The sequence below is a fragment of the Pipra filicauda genome, unplaced genomic scaffold (genome assembly GCF_003945595.2).
Source record: "Pipra filicauda isolate LSUMZ 115617 unplaced genomic scaffold, ASM394559v2 scaffold78_size3787270_pilon, whole genome shotgun sequence".
Classification (NCBI taxonomy): domain Eukaryota; kingdom Metazoa; phylum Chordata; class Aves; order Passeriformes; family Pipridae; genus Pipra; species Pipra filicauda.
In genome coordinates, this window is record NW_024104964.1 from 1,837,961 (window position 1) to 1,860,521 (window position 22,561).

A 22,561-nucleotide genomic window follows, 5' to 3' on the forward strand; every position below is an offset into this window, starting at 1 on the left:
TAAAAGTCTATGTGGCTGCAATGCATTTTTTTTTAAAATAACTTTAATAATAAAGTGATTTTTAGCTTTAATAGGTGTTTTATTTGAGTGAATGATCTACAGATCTCCAACAGTGTAAACCACTGAAATATATCCAGTTTTAATTGGGACAGTTGGATTTTTATAATGACACATTCAAAAAGATTTTAAATAGGTTTTATTTGTAACCTAAACCCATATTTTTGTACTTTATTTGAGAAGAAAACCTGTGCATTTATAACTATTTTATTTTAGAAGCAGTTTATAGGGTCAAAAAAGTGGGGCTTCCTGGTGATGCTTGTGCTGCATTTGAGAAGATAAGGGAACTTGTGCATTTATAGCTATTTTATTTGACATGTGTTTTTTTTGAGTCAAAAAAAAAAAATGGGTCTTCCTGGTGATGTTTGTGCCATATTTGAGAAGAAAACTTGTGCATTTATAAGTATTTTGTTTTAGAAGCCGTTTTTATAGTCAAAACCAGTGGGGCTTCCTGGTAATGTTTGCACTTGATTTGAGAGGAGGAGAAAACTTCTGCGTTTGTAACTCTATTATTTGGGATGCAGTTTTTATAGTCGTAAAAGTGGGGCTTCTTGGTAACGTTCCTGCTTTGTTTGAGAAGGAAACCTGTGCATTTGTAAGTATTTTGTTTTAGAAGCAGGTTTGTTTTTTTTTTTTTTTTTTAGAGTGGGAAAAAAGTGGGGCTTCCTGGTAATGCCATAAATTCCGAGCTGTCCTGCAGCGAGGCAGCGCGATGCAAATACGACTTAATAAGATCACAAACTGAATTTGGGCGAAACGAGCGAGATTTTACATTAAATTAGGAATTTTTAAAACCGATTTAGTTTGTTTTACTGAGCATTTGCTTAATAACATTTCGCCTCCTCGCAGTCTTTTTTTTTTTTTTTTTTAAAGGCAATAATTCGCCCGTGGAAGCGCCGGCACAGCCCGGGCGGGGAAATTGGAAGCAACAGCTCCCTCTCTGCATCCACCCGGCGAGGGGAAGGAATATTTGAGCTCCACAGGAATTTAATAAATCATCCCATTTCCTAATTTGATCATATTAGATGCTGATGTGGAAGGAGCATTGCGAATAGCAGCTCCTCATTAATATACATCAGGCTGGGGAGGGGGGGAGCGGGGGGTGCCGGTGCAGGGATGTCACAGCTCCCCTTCCCGACTTTCCTAAGTGGAACAGGTTGATGTGATCCCGGGTGTGATTTGTCACTGTCTTGCTAAAATGGTTTGGGTCGAGTTATGGAGTCCAGAGAGCTGGTGGCTGATAAATCAAACGGGGATTGAGTGGACAGGAGGCAGTGATTGATACTGTGACAGGATATGAGGACAGGAATCTCCATCCGAGCACGCACGATATTGAATATGAGGAGGAAAATGGCCCTGGAGTATGGATATTATTCAAGGAAATGAGAATAATAATATCAGCTGGAAATTATTGCTGGCTGAAGATTAGGAGAGTTCTTATTAGAATATTGTGCTTCTCTGGGATGGGGAAGCTCAGCCCTCGTGTAATTCCCGGGTGGATGGAGCCAGGTTAATATTTTTGGAGTTTTCACTGTGATTGTTCTTGCAAGTTAATCATATATATATATATATATATATATATATGTAATCATATAGAAAATACTCTGCATCAGAGCTCATAGCACAAATCTTCTAATTCACCGAGCTTTAAATAGAATTAACCCCCAAATGTTACCCTGTATTCCTTGATTTCCTACAATCCTGTGATTACAGAGTATCCCACTATAATTGCCTTTAAATATGCAAGTTTGCTTTATTGTCTGCCAAGTGTTTTTGGCTTTTTGCTTTATGTTAAACACCAGACTGCTGCTTTGTAATACCTTTAATGCAGTTCAGCTTAAAAACTGACCCAAACTCCCCAAGTACATCTATAGATAGTGAAGGAGAGGAAATTTTAAGTGTAAAATAACGTGCCTGTAGCCCTGCTGCCTTTGGAGTGTCGCTGAAGGAGCTGTTTGATCAGTGTACAGGGGTTTTTTCCCCAGTGTGTGTGTGTGGATACACATTTACATCTTATTTCTTTACCATCCTTCCAGCCTAATTAATTAAATATTGAAATGTGTGCAGTTGTTGCAGTCCAGGGGCAGGGACCTGCTTCTTTGGGGTGGCTTTGGAATAAACTTGGTTTTGAGCTGGAAAAGCAGCTTGTGGAGTGAAGCTGCCACTACCCAGCAATGTAAACTAGAATTAACTGAGGCTCAACCCTCACAGCTTGGCAGAATTCTTTGTGTTTAGCAGTTAGAATTTGTACTATTTAAGAACAATGCGGGGGGAAAGGGGCCATTAAATAAATCATAGTAAAATCCCACCGACTTCTCCTTTGGTCTTTAAGAATTTCCTTTTTTAATATCTTCTTATCCATTGCTATTATATATTTTAGTGAAGGGTCAGTATTGCGCAGTGAAATGTTAACACTTTTTAAAGATATTATCATTGAGTGCTTTTGTATTTGTGTTACTTGAAATGGGCCTCTCTTCAGTTAATCTCTCTTTTCTCTATATTGTTTTAGAGGGGTATTAATGTGTCAGAGTCTTTCCAAATTAAAACCTGGCTTATCAGCTGATAAAAACTGTTGGATCAAGACACAATCTGTGCTAAATTGTATTCAAAATACAGGTTTTACTTACAGGCTGTAATGGGATGGCTCAATCTAATTGTGTAAAATTAGAAGACTGATCTTAAGGATGTTGTGAAGAAAGACTAAATTTCAGTCTGATGCAGATGTCTGCTTTAAAGTTGATTAAAACTGATTACAGTTGTTCCAGGTAAGAGCAGAGGTCCTGCTGTGGGACTGAGTGTCAGCACAGGTGATGTTCCAGGAGAAGGGAAGGCTGAGGGAACGAAGGGAAGGTTTTCTGGCCTGACCAGCCCACAACCATCACACAGGGTGGGTTGGTTTGTCTGCTGGGGAGGAGATGGAAGGGAAAGTTGAGGAACAGCAGCAGAATTGAGGGGGAGCAGCAGGACTGGGACAAACACGGCCCTTTTTCTGCTGGAAGAAACAAGAACTGACCAGACAACTGCAAAGAATGAGGTTGGGCACACGTAGAGAAGCTCTTAAGACTCTTAATCTATAAAAAGACTTTGAAAATACCTCTTTTGGAAATGGATCCAAGAATTTTCCAAGGAGAAGCAGACAGGAGTCCTATCAAAAATCAAACAATGCTATTTAATCAGCATATTGCTTTGGAAATTCCAACCCAAGCCATTCCATGCTTCTAGGATTGCTTTTTTTTTTTTCTTTTTTTGGCCTGATTGTAGCTACTGGAACCTCTATTCCTTTAAAGTATTGATCTGCTCCTTAGGATATTTTTTACTCCTGTCCTTGCTACACAAATGAACACATTCATGTACAACCAACTGTACAGACCCACATGATTATGCAAGGAATCAGTGTAAATATTACATATTTGTCTCTCTTCTTACTGGTGGGAAAGTTGGAAGCCTCTGGTCCATTAGAACATATATTTAATTTATATTTAATATATATATTATATATTATATATTATATTATATATATTTAATATATATAATATAATTTAATAATTTAATAATTTAATTAATATATATTTAATTAAGATACTGTAGCATTTCTCCCATGAAACTTCAAATAAAGTGAAATTCAGATCGCTGAGTTTGCTCATGTGATCTTTAGTTCTTCTGTGGTTGGTAACATCAAATCATGTTTTTCCCCCATTATGTCAAAACCTGCAGTTTTATTTAGGCTCCTGTTGAGTTCCAGGTTGTCTCACCAACAGTCTCTAAAAATCCGGTTTTTAATTGCAGTAATTGACTTTTTCCAAGCAGAAGCGAGCAGTTTGTGTCCCTGGCTGTCCTGGGAAGCCGTGGAGGTGAAGCACTGAAGATGTCCTGGAGCACCAGCCCCCCCAGGAGCGCATTCCCAGCCCTAATTGACCGCTTGGGGAAATCAAACTTCCCAAGGCAGTGCCGAGGGCCCTCCAGTTCTCAGTGAGGGCACAGAGCTGCCAGGGACAGGGCCTTTGATGCCTTTCATTGGGATAAAACAAAAACCAGCCTTAAAAAAGCTGTGAATGCATAAGTGCTGTTCATTTAGGCTGAGCCTCGAGCCTCATTACACAGAAACTTGGTTTCTGAGCGGTCCAGGTGTTGTGGGCACAGAAGATGTTTGGAGTTGAGCTGCTTATTTTTGTAAACCCTCTTATTTCTCCCTTTGGGAAAGGTGGATGTGCAGGTTGGTTTGTTTGAACGCTTCAGTTTTCTGTTTGGGAAAGGCACTCAAGAATGTGATCCCTTAGTGGAGGATTGGTTTTGATTTCAACATCTCTCCGTTCTGAACCATCGTGTATTTTAACTGTTTTCTTTAATCCTCTTTTTCTTTGCTCCCAGAGCTCTGGCCATGAAATAGAATCTGTTTTCTTGCTGCAGAGCTCGTGTTTCTGGAGCAGCTCTGCAAACCAATACAGAGCAGATGTCTTGGGATGCTTTGGGAATCTTAGACCTTCACTCTCTGCTGGGTGAATTGTTGCTCTTCCCAGAGATGGTTTCTAGGAGTGAAAGAGTGAAATCAGAGTGAATTGAAGTGAAGGAGTTAAATCAAAATATGAGCATCGATTTATTTGATGTTATTGGTATGATACTAATACATAAACTATATTATAATATAGTTTATTAAGTGTATTAAAATATTATATGTCATAATGTACCATAATGTATATTATGTACAATGCATAATATTAATAGACAACTAATATAACAATATTATTAATATAGTTATGTTGTCACATAGCTATTATTTACTTATATGTACATATTATATTTATACTATTATCAGTATTATTGATATATGAAAATAATAGAATTTAGTAGTAACAATTTACTGTTTCCTCTATTCCCATCTTTCGTTCTTTTTAATTCTAATAACACATGGCAGTAACAGAATCTAGTTCAAGATGCTGGCAAAAAACCTGTATTTCTGCTGAAAAAAGTGGTTAACACTATTTTTTTCTATGGGACTCATCAGAATGTAAAGAACCTGAGCAAGAGAAACAGTCGTGCTGTAGAAGAAGAGCACAGGGAGCTGTCAATCCCATGTGTTCCAAGAAATCAGCCTGAATGTTGTTGGATGTGGTGAAGTCCATCCCTGAGGTTGTGGGTGCTGGAGTGAGGTGATGTCACAGCCCTAAAGCAGCTTTGGGGGGGTGATCCAGGAAGGGCCTGGAGTGATAGAAGGGAATGGCTTTAAACTGGAAAAGAGTGGGTTTAGGTGGGATATTGGGAAGAAATTCCTGCCTGTGAGGGGCTGGAATGGATTTCCCAGAGAAGCTGTGGCTGCCCCATCCCTGGGAGTGTCCAAGGCCAGGTTGGACGGGGCTTGGAGCAACCTGGGATAGGGGAAGGTGTCCCTGCCCATGGCAGGGGTGGCACTGGATGAGCTTTCAATTCCCTTCCCACCCAACCCATCCTGTGATTCCATGGTTCTCTATAAACCACCACCTGTGCCCTGGAGTTCTTTGCTCCCTTTGGTCCAGGATTTCAGCCTTTGCTCTGTAGCAGGACCTGGCTGTGCGTGAGCAGGACAGTCCCTGCTGCACTCAGGGCTTTTGGTACCTTTCAAACAAATTTTATCCCAGAAAAATCAATTGTCCTTCAAGATCCAGGTAGGCAGCTTCTAATTTTGGTGGTATCATGGCCAGAGTGAGCTTTGGGAGCGGGTTCATGCCAGATAAAGCTGAATAAAACTGGGATACTGTGGCTCTTCCCTGACTGTCCCTTTCATCCTTTAGTGCTGGTTCTCCCACATCTGAACTTTGAGATGCTTGGAGTTTTCCATTTTCCAAGGGAAGGCACTGAGTCTCCCAAAAATCCAAAAGCCAGAACATGGAGAGCTGATAACACTTCATCTGGTCCTAATCCAGGTTTATTGGCATCAAACTTTGGCAAAGCTGCACTTGACTTCAGTGATTCCAGATTTTACTGAGGTGTGATGTTACAGGAAGAAAAGGTTATCAAAAAAATGGAGATAATTTCAGGCACATGTAGAGTTTTTGTCCTTTTGCTGTTAAAATAGGGTTTGAGTAACTACGTGAGCAAAAAAAAATTGATGCTAAATAAGTGATCACATTAGGAAAAATATAAAAACTTGTATTTGTTTGCACTGGAGAGAGATTTATTTAACTATAATGTGTATGTAAAACAATTAAAATCTAGGAGAAGGTGGGAATTTACCATCTATACCGTAATTTTAAGCATAACTAACATATTTTGGTTACGTTCCTGTAGATTTTTTTTTTTAATACAGAATTTTTAAGTTTTCTGCAAATATTTATATGCAAACCTCCAAAGTCCTGTGAAACATATGCTTTCAATCTCGAGTCGATTATCCATAAATATTCCTTTAAGAGAGTCTCCAGTTGTGGCTTTCATTGGGTCGTATCTTCTCCTAGTAATGCAAAGTGAAAATCTCTCAATGAATTGAAAGGTTTAGATTATGCTCAGCTGAAATAATGATTTAAATTTTTGTTGTAGTTCTGTGCCGCTGATTTATATCCTGGAAGTGAAGGCAAGGGCAGTAGTATGGTTTTATTATTTTAAATTATTCATATACTCTTAGGTATCTATTTTTCTTCTCTAGTTTTTGCTTCTCCTCTGTGAAAACATGCAGGGATGAGCTGCATTGTGATAGAATTTAAATTAATCTGTGGCATAGCGCTGAAAATCTGTTCCCAGTCCATATCAAAAAGATTTGCTAAAAGTTTGCCTGTTAAAGCTCTGAGCTTCTTGATTGGAGAATGAGGGGAAAAAAACCCGAGAAACCCCTTTTCCTATTTTTCTCCTATATAGTCTTCTTGAAGTTCTTCCAAATTAGATTTTAAATGCCAATTAGGAGGTTGAATATACTAAAATAAAAGCAAATACAACCAAAATGGCCTCACCTTATGGCTAGTTAGGCTTCCTCTCTCAAAAGCGGCACCTTTGCTCTGAGCGTGGCTTTGAGAGAGATATCCAGCCTAATGAACACATTAATTAGAACCATAACTATTTATAAGATAATTAGAAACGAAGCCCGGTAAACTGGGCCTTTTTCCTGCAATTAATGGAGGATTAATTACTGGAGGTAATGAAGTGGATTTTTTTCAATGCGGGGAGGTGAAGTACAGAGATGTGCGAGGCTTTGTGAGCGCCGCATAATTATCGCGGGGCCGTTTGAGCGGGGCCCGGCTGAGAGCGCTAATCAGCGCCGTCGCATCATTATGGATGCACTTAAAAAGCCTCCCCACCAAAATCACTGCCTAATTATTTCTAATTGGCAGGAGTCTGTGTAGTCATTGAGCTGTTTGTAGCCATTTTAAGGTTCATTTAACTATCCTCGGGGCCATGTGATAGATATGGGGGGGGGGGAAAGAAAGCCGCCGCTCCGCGCCCGGCCTCGGCTGGCGCCGTTAATCAGGTTTGGTGGGCTCGGGTTTGAAATGCATTTGCTCATGCAGAGGTCAAAACCCGAAGTAGTCCAAGCAAAGTTTGGCTTTTTGAAGCCACTTGACTGCATTCATTAGCAATTAGTAAAATAATTGTGTCTGTCGCTATATTTGGATTTCCACGCGACTCGGGGCTCTTTCATCACCGGCCCTTCTTGTGGCATATTAGCTTCCCTGGAAAGCAAATATTCTTCCAACAGACCCTTTTAGCAACTTCAGTGCGGTGGCATATGTTCAGATCCACTCCTTTCTTCACTCATTTGTTCCCTTAAACAGCGCCCAACATTTCAACGCGAGCGTCTCGTTTGCTCCCGATTGATTCCCCACTGGAAGTTTCTACCCAAAGACAACATTTTGGGGCTTTTAAGGGTGTCTCCGAGGAATTAGTCATGAAGAATTAAGAGAGTAGTCAAATCTGTGACGTTTCCCTGAGTTTGGCAGTTAGGAGCATCTATTTCCAAGATGTTGACAGCTCTGGATATCCAAGGAAGCTGCGTAAGAATCCCGGTTGTCTAAAAACTCCGCCTTGGGTTGGGGCACTGCCACCGTCAATAATGTTGTGCCCATCATTCCAAAATGCCCCTTTTGGAGATGTTGTAATTAGGGTGGAGTTGCTTTATCTCCTGCTGTCAGATTTAATGTGACATCCCATTAGGAAAGTGTCTGGGAAAGTTCTCCGGGAGCGTGTTGGCCTGGTGGGCGTAATCAGGACCATGTGGGGGGTGTTGTGAGCCTACACGAGCCACTCACACAGCTCAAGAGGACACTGCTGAGCAAATTGGAGGCTAATAAAATACAGGGCAGCCTGGCTGTTTTTGCCACAAAAAAATGTGGTTCTGGTAATTTAATATTAGTACAGAACCTGAACAGTTATTCTTTAAACTTATGGTTAAAGTGTGAGGTTGATTGAAAATAGTTACTCAGTAAAAACCAACAAAAGTGTCATTTATTAGTGAAATGTAAGCCCAAAGAAGAGATATTAGTCCAAATAAGAGAATGGTAATATCCTTATTGCCTGTGGTTAATCAGCCCACCCTTATGTTAAATTATAACAGGAAAGTGCCAGGCAGGGCTTGAGCTCTTTGTGCTCTTGGCAGCATCAAGGAGAATCCAAAAGAGAGCTTTAGGCCCAAGGACTTGGAGTTGGATTAGTAGCAGGAACCAATAGGTGTGAAGGAGAAAGAAAGCTGGGGAGACATGAAAAATTCCTACCAGTGAACCAAGTGTCTGCTCACGGTGTCACCGTGGGCAAGGGGGACATCAGGGACTCCTGGAGAGGCACTGGGAGGTGCCAGAGGGGTGACAGGCAAGTTTTCCCTGTTTATTGTGTTGTTAATTTAATATATGTTACACCTTTCCATCCTGCAATCTCCTCATGTTCCCGTTCCCTCCCCTCCAACGTCCCCATGGGGGTGTCAGACCTCTGGGAGTCGGGATGGGGCTCTTGAGAAGAGAACTGGGGAAGGCTTGGAGTGACTCACAGGTGGTGGGTTATTTTTGGAATTCCTTTTTGGAAATCATTTGGATAATATTCTCAGTGCTGGAAATAATAGAGTTTCCATTTTAATTCCAGCCTCCAGGTTTGGGAGTGGAGCTGAGTGTGGTACAGGAGTGATGCTGCTCTGTCATTATTTCCTGGGTTTGGGAGGTTCCTTTGTGTTTTAAACAAAAAAAACAAAGCTTGGAAGAAAATTCTATGAGAATCTTTGTTAAATAAAGGCATAGGTATGTAAAAATCACATTATAATTGCTCTTTTTACCCATTTAAATTGGGACTAACACAAATTAGTCTGTGCTCAGCATCATCAGTTGATCACAACAGTCATAACACATTTTAAAGGGTAATAATCAAGTAGTTTTGTTGCTTTATTTTTAAACAATCCAAATTTTCTTGTTTCTCTGTCTGGTATGTTTTGTTTTACAGTATTTTATGTAGCAATTGCAGGTTCTATAATGAAAATACTACTGGTTTGGTTTTTTTGAATACTGAGTGAAATTTTCAGAGTTTCTTCCCTCCCTTTCCTTGGAGTTTTTAATTAGCCATTAGAGTTGAGGTTTGGGAGGGACAGAGCAGGGTTAGAGGTGATAACTCCCAGTAAAGCAGATTTTGGGGCTGATAAACCTGGCAGCTCCATATTCCTCATCAGTCTTCGGGAATGAAGCTGTTCAATATTCATTCAGGAGAATATTAAAACCAGGCCAGGCTTCCCTCTATCTGCCTTGTGTTTGGAAAATACAGAATATTACAGCAAGATGCATCTAACCTGCATGTAAATTAGAAAATTATCGTTGCATTTATAGAATGTGCACTGGAAAATAGGAAAATATCCAAACTGTTTATGATGTGTCTTCAAAAGGTTTTGAGTGTACGGTGTGATAGTTTTGTGCCTTTTTTGTGTGTTTTTAAAGCCTTTTTATGGCTGAATTTTCAGAGCCTTGATCCTATAGTCAAGTTACAGCCACTTTCATGAAAATTGCTAAGTTTGTTTTGGTTTTAGCTTGGGAAAAACAAGGTGAGATTCTAAAAGTCTCTCTGTGTTCTTCCTACAACTTCTGTGGTGAAAATTATAAGTGGAATACCTCAAACCTCTTTCATCTCCTAAAATTTACACCTGAACTGTTTGGTTATCACTGAATTAATGAAAACAATTGCTACTTTTCTTAATTGTGAACACGGGAATGCTTTGATTTGTTATCAGTCAAGTAAAAGCAGACACACAGCTTTTCATTTAAGTGTCATTTTAGGTCATGGTGTGAATCGAGTCAGTCCCAGTGTTCCCAGTCTTCTACCTTAGGTATTTATTTCTAAAGACAAGCAATGCCTTAATCTTGTCTGTAAGGAGGTTTTTTTTTTGCTTTTTAAATGGTGCTGTGACTTGAAGAATGAGAAGTATTCAGATTTTTCCCCTGTTGTTGCAGTTTTGGGTCCATGCTGGTGGTACCTCCCTGTTTGAGTGCCTCATATAGACACTGATGGTGCTGTCCTGCTCTAGGTTGGTTTTTTGGGGTGTATTTTTGCAGGTTTTAAACATTTTAAACATCTGTTTAGGTAATTCCCCTCAGTCTAATCTCAATCTGTGGATGTAAATATACACAAATATCACAGTGTCCTGAAGTTCAAACCATCACCGGGGCCTCAGTTTGAGAGGTTTTACCACCACAAACCCTAAAATCTTGCTCTTGTCCCAGGCAGACAGAGGAGCAGCATTTTCCTGTCACTGATTTGAACCGAGGCACGAGGGAAGTGGAACATTTCAACCTCCAAAGCTTTCCTTTCTGCTCCTCAACATTTCACCACAATATCAGAGGTGTTGTCAAATTTACAACAAATAATTGCCTGGGCAGTGATTCCATCTGGACAATGGATCTGACCCTTTTTCAGGGCTCTGTGATACATCCAGATCCTCCTGTCGTGGCAGATGCAGAGTCACCAGAGAGGGATATTTGGTGTATTTATTTAGAGTCCTCAAAGGAAGCTGGACCTTTGTTTTCCCAAATAGCTTCCAGCTGTATCAAGGATGGAATAACTACTCGTGTGTGTATAAATTCATTACAAAGTCTGATGGATTCATTTGCTAATAGAATTTGTTACTTTATTCCCTCATGAAGAATTCAAGTTTTCCTCCCTTTTTTTTTTTTTGAAGGATGTAAAAAAAGATGTAAAATGTCTTTCCTACAGGGTTATACAACTTAAACTTTCCTGCAGCTCATATTTTTCTGGTTGCTTTTTCTTCAGACTAAGCAGTGGCAGTTCTGGAATTTGGTTGGGAGAGGAAGGAATTTCTTGGTGGCATCTTTGTGTGGCAAATCAACAACTGTTTTGCTCTTGCCTTGTGGTCAAGTAGGTTCAAAACTCTTGGATGAGCAGGAGACAAGTTGGATGTTCCCAACTGATTTGAGCTTTTTTTGTTTTGCTGTCAGATTATTGGAATATATTTACTTCTCTTATCAACCTGAACTTTGGGGTTATATGGAAGTTTACATCTAGTATACCTGCAGATGGATATTGAATACATTTATGTAGGTGTATGTGATTTTATGCCCTTGAACTCTAGAACTTCCAGACAGCTTTGGATGAAGAAGGACAGGGAATCAGAGGGGTGGCTTTTCACTTAGTTTCTTTAATAGCCAGGACAATGTACTATCTTCTGTTTCTTTGTTATTTTATTCCCTGAAGTTTATTACAATTAAATTCCATTCTTTTCTGCTCAGTCATGACATGGTTACAGTAATGCAGGGTGAGAAAAAAAGGCCTGTTTTGGGTCAGACTCTAAGAACACGTGAGAGAAATTCATGTCATGTGAAACCAGGTGTGTTCTGACAGTGATGGTCCTAATTTGGGGTGAAATGTTAGCAAAGAGAGGCAGTTTGAGTCCTCACACAGATCAGCCCTGGAAATGAGCAGTGCAACGTGTTTCCCTCACGAGGATGAGGCTGGAGATCCTCAGATCCTTTGGAGCAGTTGTATCCAGGGCAGTTGGTGACTTCTGTGTAAGGTAAATCATGGAATCCCAGACTGGTTTGGGTTGGAAGGGACCTTAAAGCCCATCTCATTCCACCCCTGCCATGGGCAGGGACACCTTCCACTAGCCCAGGTTGCTCCGAGTCCTCTCCAACCTGGCCTTGGACACTTCCAGGGCTGGGGCAGCCACAGCTTCTCTGGGCAACCTGTGCCAGGGCCTCCCCACCCTCCCAGGAGGAATTTCTGGTTTCTAAAGGAATGCAGTGGGGAGAGAATCCCCTCCTGCCTTCACTGATGCAGTGGAGCAGTTCCCAATTCCAGCAGATTGGTGGGAGCTGTTCTACCAGCTATTCTGCCATCCCAAATCCCAGCCAGTATTGCCCTTGCTTTGGCCACAGCTGCTCCCACAGTCCTGCCTCTGCATAACAAACCCTTTGAAATATCGTGCCTGGACTTTTCCACCCAGTTCTTGACCTGCTGGGGGTTTTCCAGCTCTTTGGTGGTAACGTGGTCGAGCTGAGCCGGAGTCACGGGCGTTGGCACTGCGTGTGGAGCCTTTCCAAAGGCTCTCTGCAGGATAGTCAAGGTGTTGTGGCAGAGGAGGCACCTTCATCTCCCTTGGCAGTCAGGTGAGGTGGCCCAGGAGGTCTGAGTCTGGGGAACTCGATTTGTGACAAACCAACTGCTGGAGAACAAGCAGAACCTCCAGTGGTGTCCCCCCTCAGTTCTCCTCTCCGGCTGCATCCCTGAGCTCTTCGGGCCAACTTTCCAGTAACTGTTGCTTTTCCAAGGGTTTTACCTCCTCCCATGTTTGGCTATGGAATTCCCAGAATTTAGAGGTGCAGAATTGTTTGTTGCTGGGCTGAGTTGGTGGCTGTGTCTGGTGAATCCGTTTTCTCAGCTCTGCAAACGGGGCTCTTGGTTGTCCCGGGGATTGTATTTACTTCATCCTGCTTTTCCCTGGCACCTGGGATGATATTTTTTTAAATCTTAAATATTCCCTTATTCTGAAATGTGTTTTTTCGCTTACCAACTGTCCAAAACTGCTGGATTGAAACAACTTTCTTCCTCTTAGCACCAGTCTCCTTTCAGGCTTAAACTCTGACTCTGCTGCTGCCTAGTTTTGTTTTCACTCTCTTTATATTTAACAATAAATAACCCCCCTCCATATTATCTATATTTAACTCCCTCAACTACATGCATTTTCAAATTGCAGACTAATAATGACCTGACATGTTTTATAGATGTACCATATTCCCATTAAATATATATATAGTATTAATAATTTATCTGCCCTGAATGACTGCAATTGATATTTGAAATAATTTTACCTTTCCAATAACTTGTACATGATATTTTTTTTCCTGGTGGTGAAGTTGAGTTAAACAAGAAACTTTCTCTTAATATGCTTTGAAAGAGAACATGGCATTTTTCTGCAGTTCCTTGTGTGTTTGCACTCTGTCTTTATTACCAAGGTGAATGTCCAGGTTTGATGCAGAGCAGTTGTGTCTCGTTGTTCTGGCCCAGACTTTGGATTTATGGCTCAAGTATTAATTTGTTGGGTTTGTTTGTGGCTATTGAGCCAATAATAATCTAATTAGGATTGTGGCAGGTGAGAGGCACGTAGAAGAATTCCAGGGGAGGACTTGACATGTCAGGAACGTTCATTGCAGTGGGGGTTGCTGTTTGCCAACAAAACACATTATTTTTTCCTAAATTGTCCTTCACTGGAAGAGCTCAAAGAGAAGAAAACAAGCACTGTCTTGTTTTTGGCCTCTAACTCCTCTTTCCTTTCAAAAAGCCTCTCGGTGACTCTTTTCCAGTTGTAGGGTCTTGCACAGATTAGATTGGCCCTCTCAGATATAGTTCAGAGCTTTAGTGCAACATAATTGGGGAAATACTAAACGCCACTGACCTCATTTCCTTCAGAACAATGAAAATTAATAGTTGCACGTTTTATTAGGCTGATATTCCAGATGTAGTGTACATTTAATTAAGTGTAGTTTCCTTTTGCTTATGGTATGTGTCTCTGCTTTCTGTCGCAAATTCTTTCTAGTTTTACAGTTTTCCACATGTTTTCTTTCACCATTTATGATTTTTTTCAAAGCAGAGCTGGGAGGATTTAAATCACTTTAGCATGCAGCAAAACAGTTCCCATTCAAACAATAAACGCCATTTTAAAAAGCCTTTAGATCTTCTGGCACTTCATAAATATAAATGTATAAAAACATTATGCAGTTGTAGTGCCCACCTGCTAATTAAATGCAGATTTCCTCAAACTTGTTTTAAAATCCGCTTATTTGTTTCAACTCTGTCTCTGCTCGGGATACATATGGCCCTTGTGAAACTAATTACGCTTATGGAGCAGCTGGGAAATTTAGTGCAACTAATTTTATCCAATATTTTACATTTTAATTGATTACCTGTGAAGAAATTAGCAAATTAACACTTATTGTGCAGTCGCTGAATGGGCTTTTATGGAGCCTTTCAGTTTTTTACAAGCGGCCCAAGTGTGGATGGAGTAAAAGCCCTTTCCTAGGGCTGGGGATGGGGAAGGGATGGGGGAGCCTGGATTATCCAGGGTGGGAATTTCGGGATCCTGAGCCATGCCAAGCATCTGTGTGTTCTGCAGCTCGGACATGAAAAGCAGATTGGAAAGTAATGGCTTTTCACAGAATTTTGGGAACATATGGGCTTATCTGGATCTAAGGGCTCTTTGAAGATCTTTGAACTTGACTAAATGACTTAACCTTTGGCTTGGTGGGTGGGTGTTGGTGGGTGTCACTTTGGGGGAAGGGGGGGTCCCTGCTGCAAATTTACTCTCCAGCTTCATTTTTCTTCTTTCTCTCTGGTAGTTCTATAATTTGAACGTTTTGGGACTTGCTGTAATAGGACTAATCGTGATTCTTGTTATTTTTCAACAGTAATAAAATAGGAAATCTTTCTTCTCTGTCAGATCTGTGGACTTTTGTTCTTGTTTAGTGATGAATTAGTGACACAGATGACTCTCTGTAGCTCCATTTGATCAAGTTTTATCTTTATTTCCTGTTCTGTAGATCTTGCAAGATACTTTAATAGGAATTAAAAGGGGGCTTAGAGAAGGGGGGAGAGGGATTTCACAAGGGCATGGAGGGATAGGACAAGGGGGAGTGGGCTGGAGCTGAAGGAGGGGAGGTTTACATGGGATATTGGGAAGGAATTCCTGGCTGTGAGGGTGGGGAGGCCCTGGCACAGGTTGCCCAGAGAAACTGTGGCTGCCCCATGCCTGGGAGTGCCCAAGGCCAGGTTGGAAAGAACCTCAAAGCCCATCCAGTGCCACCCCTGCCATGGACAGGGACACCTTCCACCAGCCCAGGTTGCTCCAAGCCCCATCCAACCTGGCCTTGGACACTCCCAGGGATGGGGCAAAGAACTTTGTACAGTGATGGAAAATCCAGGAAAACTCCTCTTTGGAGGAGTCTGTGGAGCAGAATTCCCCATTTTGAGAAGCTCCTCACTCATATCCCACTGATATCCCTCATATCACTCACTGATATCACTCATATCCCACCTGCCTTCCTCACCTGTGTCCCTGGGAGAGGGAACACAAACGGTGTCAGGGGTTTCCTGTAAGTGTAAAACCCAAAGGGGAAACAAGGATTTGGGCTCTGGGATAATGGATTTTACGGTGTGAAGGGTTGCACATGAAACAACAGTGGCAGCTTCTGGAGAGAAAACTGTTTGTCAGTTTGTCAGTGCTCCTGTAAGGACATCACCACAAGTTGGATGCAATAACTCTGATTTTTCAAAGCTGTTTTCTGTGTATAAATGTCACCTGCCACTAGTTCTACTTAGACGTGGGAACCAACAGGAATCTGGGGTTGGAGCATCCAGCTAATCTGAGCTGAATTTGTTGTTGTCTGCACCTACAGAAGGAATATGTGAAATCCGGTTCAGATTTGAGCTGAGAAATTCTCTAGCAGTAAATATTTTAGATTCCTCAGTTATTCCTGCTTGAAGGACTAGACCCTTAAGTGAGGAATGGCCTTGCATCAATTAAAGGTGATTTGTGTTGCTACAGGACTTCTTTTTTTGTTTGTTTTGGGTTTTTTTGCTGTTTTGGACTTTACATCTTGCCTTCAGAGTTCTGAGAGATCAGGGTTACCTGGGAATGGTGAATTTGGGGCAGTGCTCTTTGAATCTGTGGTGCCTCATCACAGTGAAACACCATCTTTGTGCCAACCAAAAATTAGATTTAATATCCAGAATCACTTCTTAGGTCAAAAATTCCTCTACCTGAGGGCTAAGAACGAACGGATAAATTTGTGATGACATCCTAAAAGCCCATTTTGGGACAGAAAAACTGTTTTCTCTGGTTAATAACACACCAGTCAGGGGTAATTTGATCTGCTGGACGAGTGTTAATAGTGGGACCAATAATTGGGGTTGTGGTGCTGCAAGGTGGCAGCTGCTGAGGGAAACCTGAGCCCAGGTTTGACCTCTGGGCCTGGGCTGGAAAGCTCCTGGCAGGAATAGGGACATTAACCCCCATGTGCTGGACAAATTCCAGGCTCAGGAACAACATTCTGCCCCAGTGTAATTTATGGCTTCATCTGGAGGCAGGATTTGCTTTTGCTCAGCCTATTGTTGGGTTTTATTAAGGAGTTGTTGCTTTTGAACCAGAGTGATTTTTTTTGTGTGTGATTTGGCTTTTAAAGGCCTTGGGAGTTTTGCATTCCAAGAGGTGCTAAAGACATTTTTTTGATGCTGTTTTAAAAATTGTCCTTCCCCCAGTCCTCTTGTTTTTCCATGAGGTGCCATCAGAACTTCTATAGGATTGTGAAATCCCAGCGTGGTTTGGGTTGGAAGGACCTTAAAGCCAATCCAGTTCCACCCCCTGCCATGGGCAGGGACACCTTCCACAGAGGTTGTTCAGATGTTCATTGGAATAAAAACTAGCCCAAACTTGACTGGCTGTTTTCCCAAATACTCCTTTTCTGCTCATGTAGCATAGAAAAGGTGTATTGATCCATGTTAAATTATTAAATAAAATTTAGAAACTCTTCCAAAAGAAATTGAGGAATAATGAAAAGGATTTTTTTGGATACATCTAGAAATAATCCTAATACTTCTTCACCTTTTTATAATGAAGTTTATCAGGAACAACATAAATTTATCCCAGAGGAATGGATAACATGGTTGAGAGTGGAGTGTCCTATGTCCATGCAGGAACTCCACTGAGAAACCCAAGTTACAAGTCCTGGTAGCCAAACCCCAAAGGGATGCACAAACCCTTGCACCTGTGGGCAGTTTCTTGCATTATTGGGCCTCCAGAGTTGGAATATTTTTATATTTATATAATATATTATATATATATATTATTATATATATTTATATAATATATATAATTTTATTTTTTCTAAGTTGAGCAAGTCCAGCCATCAGGAGGTTGGTTTGGACCCGTCACTTCAGGTTTTTCTGGGTCTTGTTGGAACAAAACAGTGATAATGGATTTAATATGTAAATGCACAGTAGCAGCTGTAAATTCTTTATTTTTCAAGCTGAACTGATTAGAACTCAGGAATTTAAAGTCTAATATTCCAGGAAAAATCCCCTTCCCCTTCCCCTTCCCCTTCCCCTTCCCCTTCCCCTTCCCCTTCCCCTTCCCCTTCCCCTTCCCCTTCCCCTTCCCCTTCCCCTTCCCCTTCCCTTCCCCTTCCCCTTCCCCTTCCCCTTCCCCTTCCCCTTCCCCTTCCCTTCCCCTTCCCCTTCCCCTTCCCCTTCCCCTTCCCCTTCCCCATAGCCTTCCCCTTCCCCTTCCCCTTCCCCACTCCAAGATTAATTTTTTGATGGATGAATCCTACATAGTATGGTTTAAGTGATTTTATATATTTCTATATATGATATATATATATATATATTACATTTTATATTTTTCCTTCAAAGTAGAAGCAATGCTTTCTTTCCCACTTTAGATGAATGGACAGTTTCAAAGTATTAAATGACTGAATATGTTACATTATTAACATTTTATTATCATTAAATCCTGAGATGTGTGCCGTGGTTGGGTCAGATAACGGGTCCAACACGCAGTGACAGTGGCAGGGGTGGTTGCTGAGCTCTGACCCTGTGGCTTTGGTGCAGGTCCAGGTCCCGAGGCCGGCAGCGTTCCTACAGCCGGAGCAGCGAGAGGTCCGGCCACAGGAGGACCCACAGCGGCTCCCGGGAGAGGGAGCGGCGCAAGGGCAGGGACAAGGACAAGGACAAAGCCAAGGACAAGGGCAAAGGGAAAGACAAGGAGGTTTACGGCACCAAGGCCGGGTAAGTGAGGTGACAAGTGATGGACTGGTAACGAGACCCAGGCGACGGGGCGGTGTCGTTTTACCCCGGAATGATTTTCCCTTGCGTGGTGGTTTTTTATGGGCTAAGTGGAAGTTCTTCAAAATGTTTGAATGGTGGGATTCTTAGGATTTCAAAATTATGGAATGGGACAATATTTCCCACTAAAGGATGGTTTAATTTACAATTCTTTCCCCACCCTGGGAGGGTGGGGAGGCCCTGGCACAGGTTGCCCAGAGAAGCTGTGGCTGCCCCTGGATCCCTGGAAGTGTCCAAGGCCAGGGTGGACGGGGCTTGGAGCCACCCGAGCTGGTGGGAAGTGTCCCTGCCACGGGCAGGGGAGTGGCACTGGATGATCTTTAAGGTCCTTCCAACCCAAACCAGTCTGGGCTTTGGTGTGTGAGAGGTTTTCCGGGCTCTGTGTAGAAGCTCATCTCAAATCCCATTGGATTTGGATCCCACTGAACAGTGTCCCAGAGGATCCTGCTGGGCTCTAGGTCCTTTCAGAACAAGGATCAATAGGAAGGAGCTGTAGGAGGAACACAATGCCCAGACAATAGTTTTTTAGGTGAGCAATTAATCTCTATATTTTGATAACTTACGAAATTGCTCATGCTAAATTTGAAAGCCAATTTTGGGTTGTTCCCAGGGGAGTTGGGACAAAGGGTACAAATTGATATAGAAACACTTTGTGCCCTTAGTCCTTTCCCTCTGAACTCAGGGGCTGACTTTGGACAAGGATTTCTGCCTTGGAGCTCGATCACACTGCAGAGTGAACCATACCTGGCTGGTGCTGATATCATCTGTGCTTCATAAACTTTTCTGAGGGGGCACAACATGTTTTCCAGTTTAATCAAATGCTGATCAAAGTGTGTCTGTGCCGAGAATATGGATCTGAGCAGCTTTGCCCCTTTATTTGTTATTTGTGATTTGAAAGATTGAGGCTTTATCAGCACCACTTTAGTGTTTGGGAAAGGCTTTGCAAAGCCACAGATTTGAATACAGAGGAGACAAATCCCTTTGGGGTTGTTATTTGAAATTTGTCTATGGAATATTCTGTTATTGACCACAGAGAGAGAGAATCAACTGTAGGAACAAACAGAGTTTCTCTTTGCCTTGTTTGTGCTCCAGGAAAATGAGGTGTTTTCCAGTTGTGTTTTTGTCAGAGGCTTTCTCAGGCCTCCCAAGCTCTCCTTGTTCTTCCCCTGCATCATTTATTTATGTATCTGTTTTCTTTTTGGGTGAAAAGCGTGGAAAAGAAAAGATCCCCTTGGCCAGGTAAACTCACCTGTCCTTGAATTATGGATGTAGAGGGAGGAGGATGGTGGAACACAAACTGAAGGAACTTCTTGCCTGTGTAAGTCTGTTGGCTTCTGGAACTTTCCCTCTGTCCCCTGCAGCAGCAGGGAGATTCCATGGTTATGTTGGATCCAGTTTGAACAGGGAAAAAAACCCAAGTATTTTATTTTTCCTCCTGGCCTATTCTGCTGTAACCAACACAGCGATGGTGCTGCTTTTCCAAATTGTCATTCCCATTTGTTTTCTGCTCTGAAGTATGAGGAAGAAAGTCTAAAGACACAAAATCCCTGTCAGGTGCAGGTTTGGATGTGAAACACTGAGAGGAATCAGCTGGAGGTGACTGTCCATGTGAATGAATTTCTAGATCCAGTGTCTAAATCACCCCTGAAAGTATCTCATCACTCTCCAGAGCCTCTCCAGAACCTCCAACATCAGGAATCTGTAGAGGAAACAATCCTCTGACCTCTGTGCTTGGAGTAGATCCTTCCTCAAAGGCACATCAAGGACCAGGTCTAGTTTTCAGTTTAAATTTATAGCTGTTTGGAATGTATTTATTCAAAATAGCCACTTTAAAGCTATAATGAAGATCATCCCAGAGCCAGATTGTGAGAAGATGGAACATAAATTCTCAGGTGCTGCTTGACTTTATAGTTTAACTTTGCATAAAAGAAGGTATTTCAGTTTGGCAGCACTGCAGGTTATCTGAGAGTTGTTGTATATTTGGGACTTTACTGTTCCTCTGAAGTAGAGAATCAAACTGCAGGTTTTTAATTAAGGAGAAAATGGTTTTATTTGTTTGTGGCTCATATAAACCAATGATTGTCTTTTCTGTGCTTGGCTTGTGTTTGGTTTTTAATTTGGGGTGACTTTAGATTCTCTCAAGATAGATCTTGTCTTCACAGGAAACATCTCAAGAGGGATTTGAAGAGTAGAAAAGGAAAATTACTAAAAAAAAAAAATTGTTCTGGTCATTGTCCTTTGGCATTCTCCATTTCAGTGATGATTCTTTAACCACGAGCACTGAACTTCTGGTCTGTTGGAGGTGTTTTAGCAGTTCTGTGGAGATGGGCTGTGTTACTCCTCCCTTCTCCCAGTCTGAAGTGGTTTAAGGGATGTGCTGTTTGTGCAGCCCTGGTGGAGGGGGATGGCTGGGAAGCTCATGGACAGCACCTGATGGTACCTGGGCACCAAACCCGGTGTGAAGAGCAGCCTGTCAAGCTTTGAGAGAGTTCTGTGCTCACTTGAAAGGTAAAGCAGCACAGCCTGGGAAATATTCCTGAACACAGAATTGATCCACCTTTCAGATGATCAGGATTGTTTCATTTCCAGGGAAGACACTTTGCACAGTAAAGCTGCTGACAGGCAGGCAGCAAGAAATGTTCTTAACTAGTTCACAGTCAGCTCCTGCAGTGCTGCTTTTTTTTCCTTCCATTTTGCAAGTCATCCCAACTGACCGGTTTGCTTTGGTTTCCTCTCATCCTGGATGTTCAACCCCTGTTCCCCCTTTGTGTGTGTGTTCTGGCAGTGCATGGCAGAGAGAGCTTTATTACCTGGAAGGCTATAAAAAAGAATCAATCTGTGCTATGGCTCTTTCTCAACAACTGCTGGCAGCGTGTCCAAAGCGAAAGCACGTCTTGGCCTCTCAGCCTTTCCTGTTCCCCCAGTCCCCAGCCAGGTTTGCAATCCCATTTCTGTGGCTGTGATACCAGTATTGGTCCCTGGTGGTGCCCCGTGGCTGCAGGAGGATGCTGTGCCTGTCATTGCCTTGCACCACTGTTGCACACCAGATTTTGTGCTGGTGCTCCTGCTCTGTCCCTACCACACACAGGGGGGACTTTGCTCTTCCCAGGGAAGTTTAACAAGTTAATCGAGTTGTTACCACACCTTGGTAATTTTGACAGAGCTCTTTGCATTTACTGATACATTATGGAGTGTTGTAAATGGAGTTGATAAAATAAGGACTGATATACATTCTGTGATGAATTATCATTGTCTCTGCAAAACTTTCTGATGCATAATTGACATCTGGTGTCTGATTTTTACCAATAAGTTTTAGTCTAGTGATTTATTTTTTTTTTCTTCTCTTGGTTTTGTTTTTCTTCCCCTGCAAAATGAATCTTTTGCAGGAGGATGAACTCTGGGCTGAAGCAAAAACATGAGTGGCATTGATTAGAAAAGGTCACTGAATGAAAGGGGAAGAGCTTTGTCTCTGCATCCAAGGAATGGGACAGGTTGGGATGAATTTCCCTTATCCAGAAGGGAGTAGTAATTCTCATGTTAGACTTTTGCTATGGGGTTTTGATTGATTATGGGAAAATTAGTCATAGTTTTCCTGGACTTATGTACTTATGAGCTTTTGACTTAAAAAACCCACTAAAAACTTGTTTATTGGTTGGTAAAGCTGAATGTGATGTTTGTGTGAGCCATTGAATTTTGATGTTTGAAGTCTTGATTAGCTTAAAAAAAAATGCAAGTTCTGGCATTGTGAGACACTTTTCATAAGGCTCCTTGTTCGCTGTTGGACTGGGAGGAAAAGCTACTAAAAGCTTGCTGGCTTTACATAATTTTGCTGGATTTATGGGTTTCATCGTTGCTTCTGCCGTAGTGGAATTTTGGATTACTGGTTCAAGTGATTTTGACAATTTTTAATGGAATAAATTAAGAGCAGCTTCTCAGCTGTTATGAGAAAAGAAGTGGTGACCCATTAATCAAACCTGACCAGTTTAATTTCTCATACTTGGTCATTGATACATTTGGGCATTAACTGGTTCACAGCTTCTGAAATCCTTGGACACATCACAGGATCCCAGAAGGGTTTGGGTTGGAAGGGAATTTAAAGGTTAGCTTGTCCCACCCCCTGCCATGGGCAGGGACACCTTCCACTAGCCCAGGTTGCTCCAAGCCCCGTCCAACCTGGCCTTGGACGCTCCCAGGGATCCAGGGGCAGCCACAGCTTCTCTGGGCAACC

At 41.9% G+C, this 22,561-nt stretch overlaps 1 protein-coding gene across 1 annotated transcript in view; it reads left to right on the forward strand.

Annotated features, from left to right (window-relative positions):
* The window catches only part of RSRC1 (arginine and serine rich coiled-coil 1), a 108,072-nt gene that overhangs the window by 8,708 nt on the left and 76,803 nt on the right, over window positions 1–22,561 (forward strand). Inside the window, exon 4 of the mRNA XM_027730390.1 lies at window positions 18,100–18,276. Within this exon, the coding sequence (XP_027586191.1) occupies window positions 18,100–18,276 (177 nt within the window). The remainder of the gene's footprint in view (window positions 1–18,099; window positions 18,277–22,561) is intronic.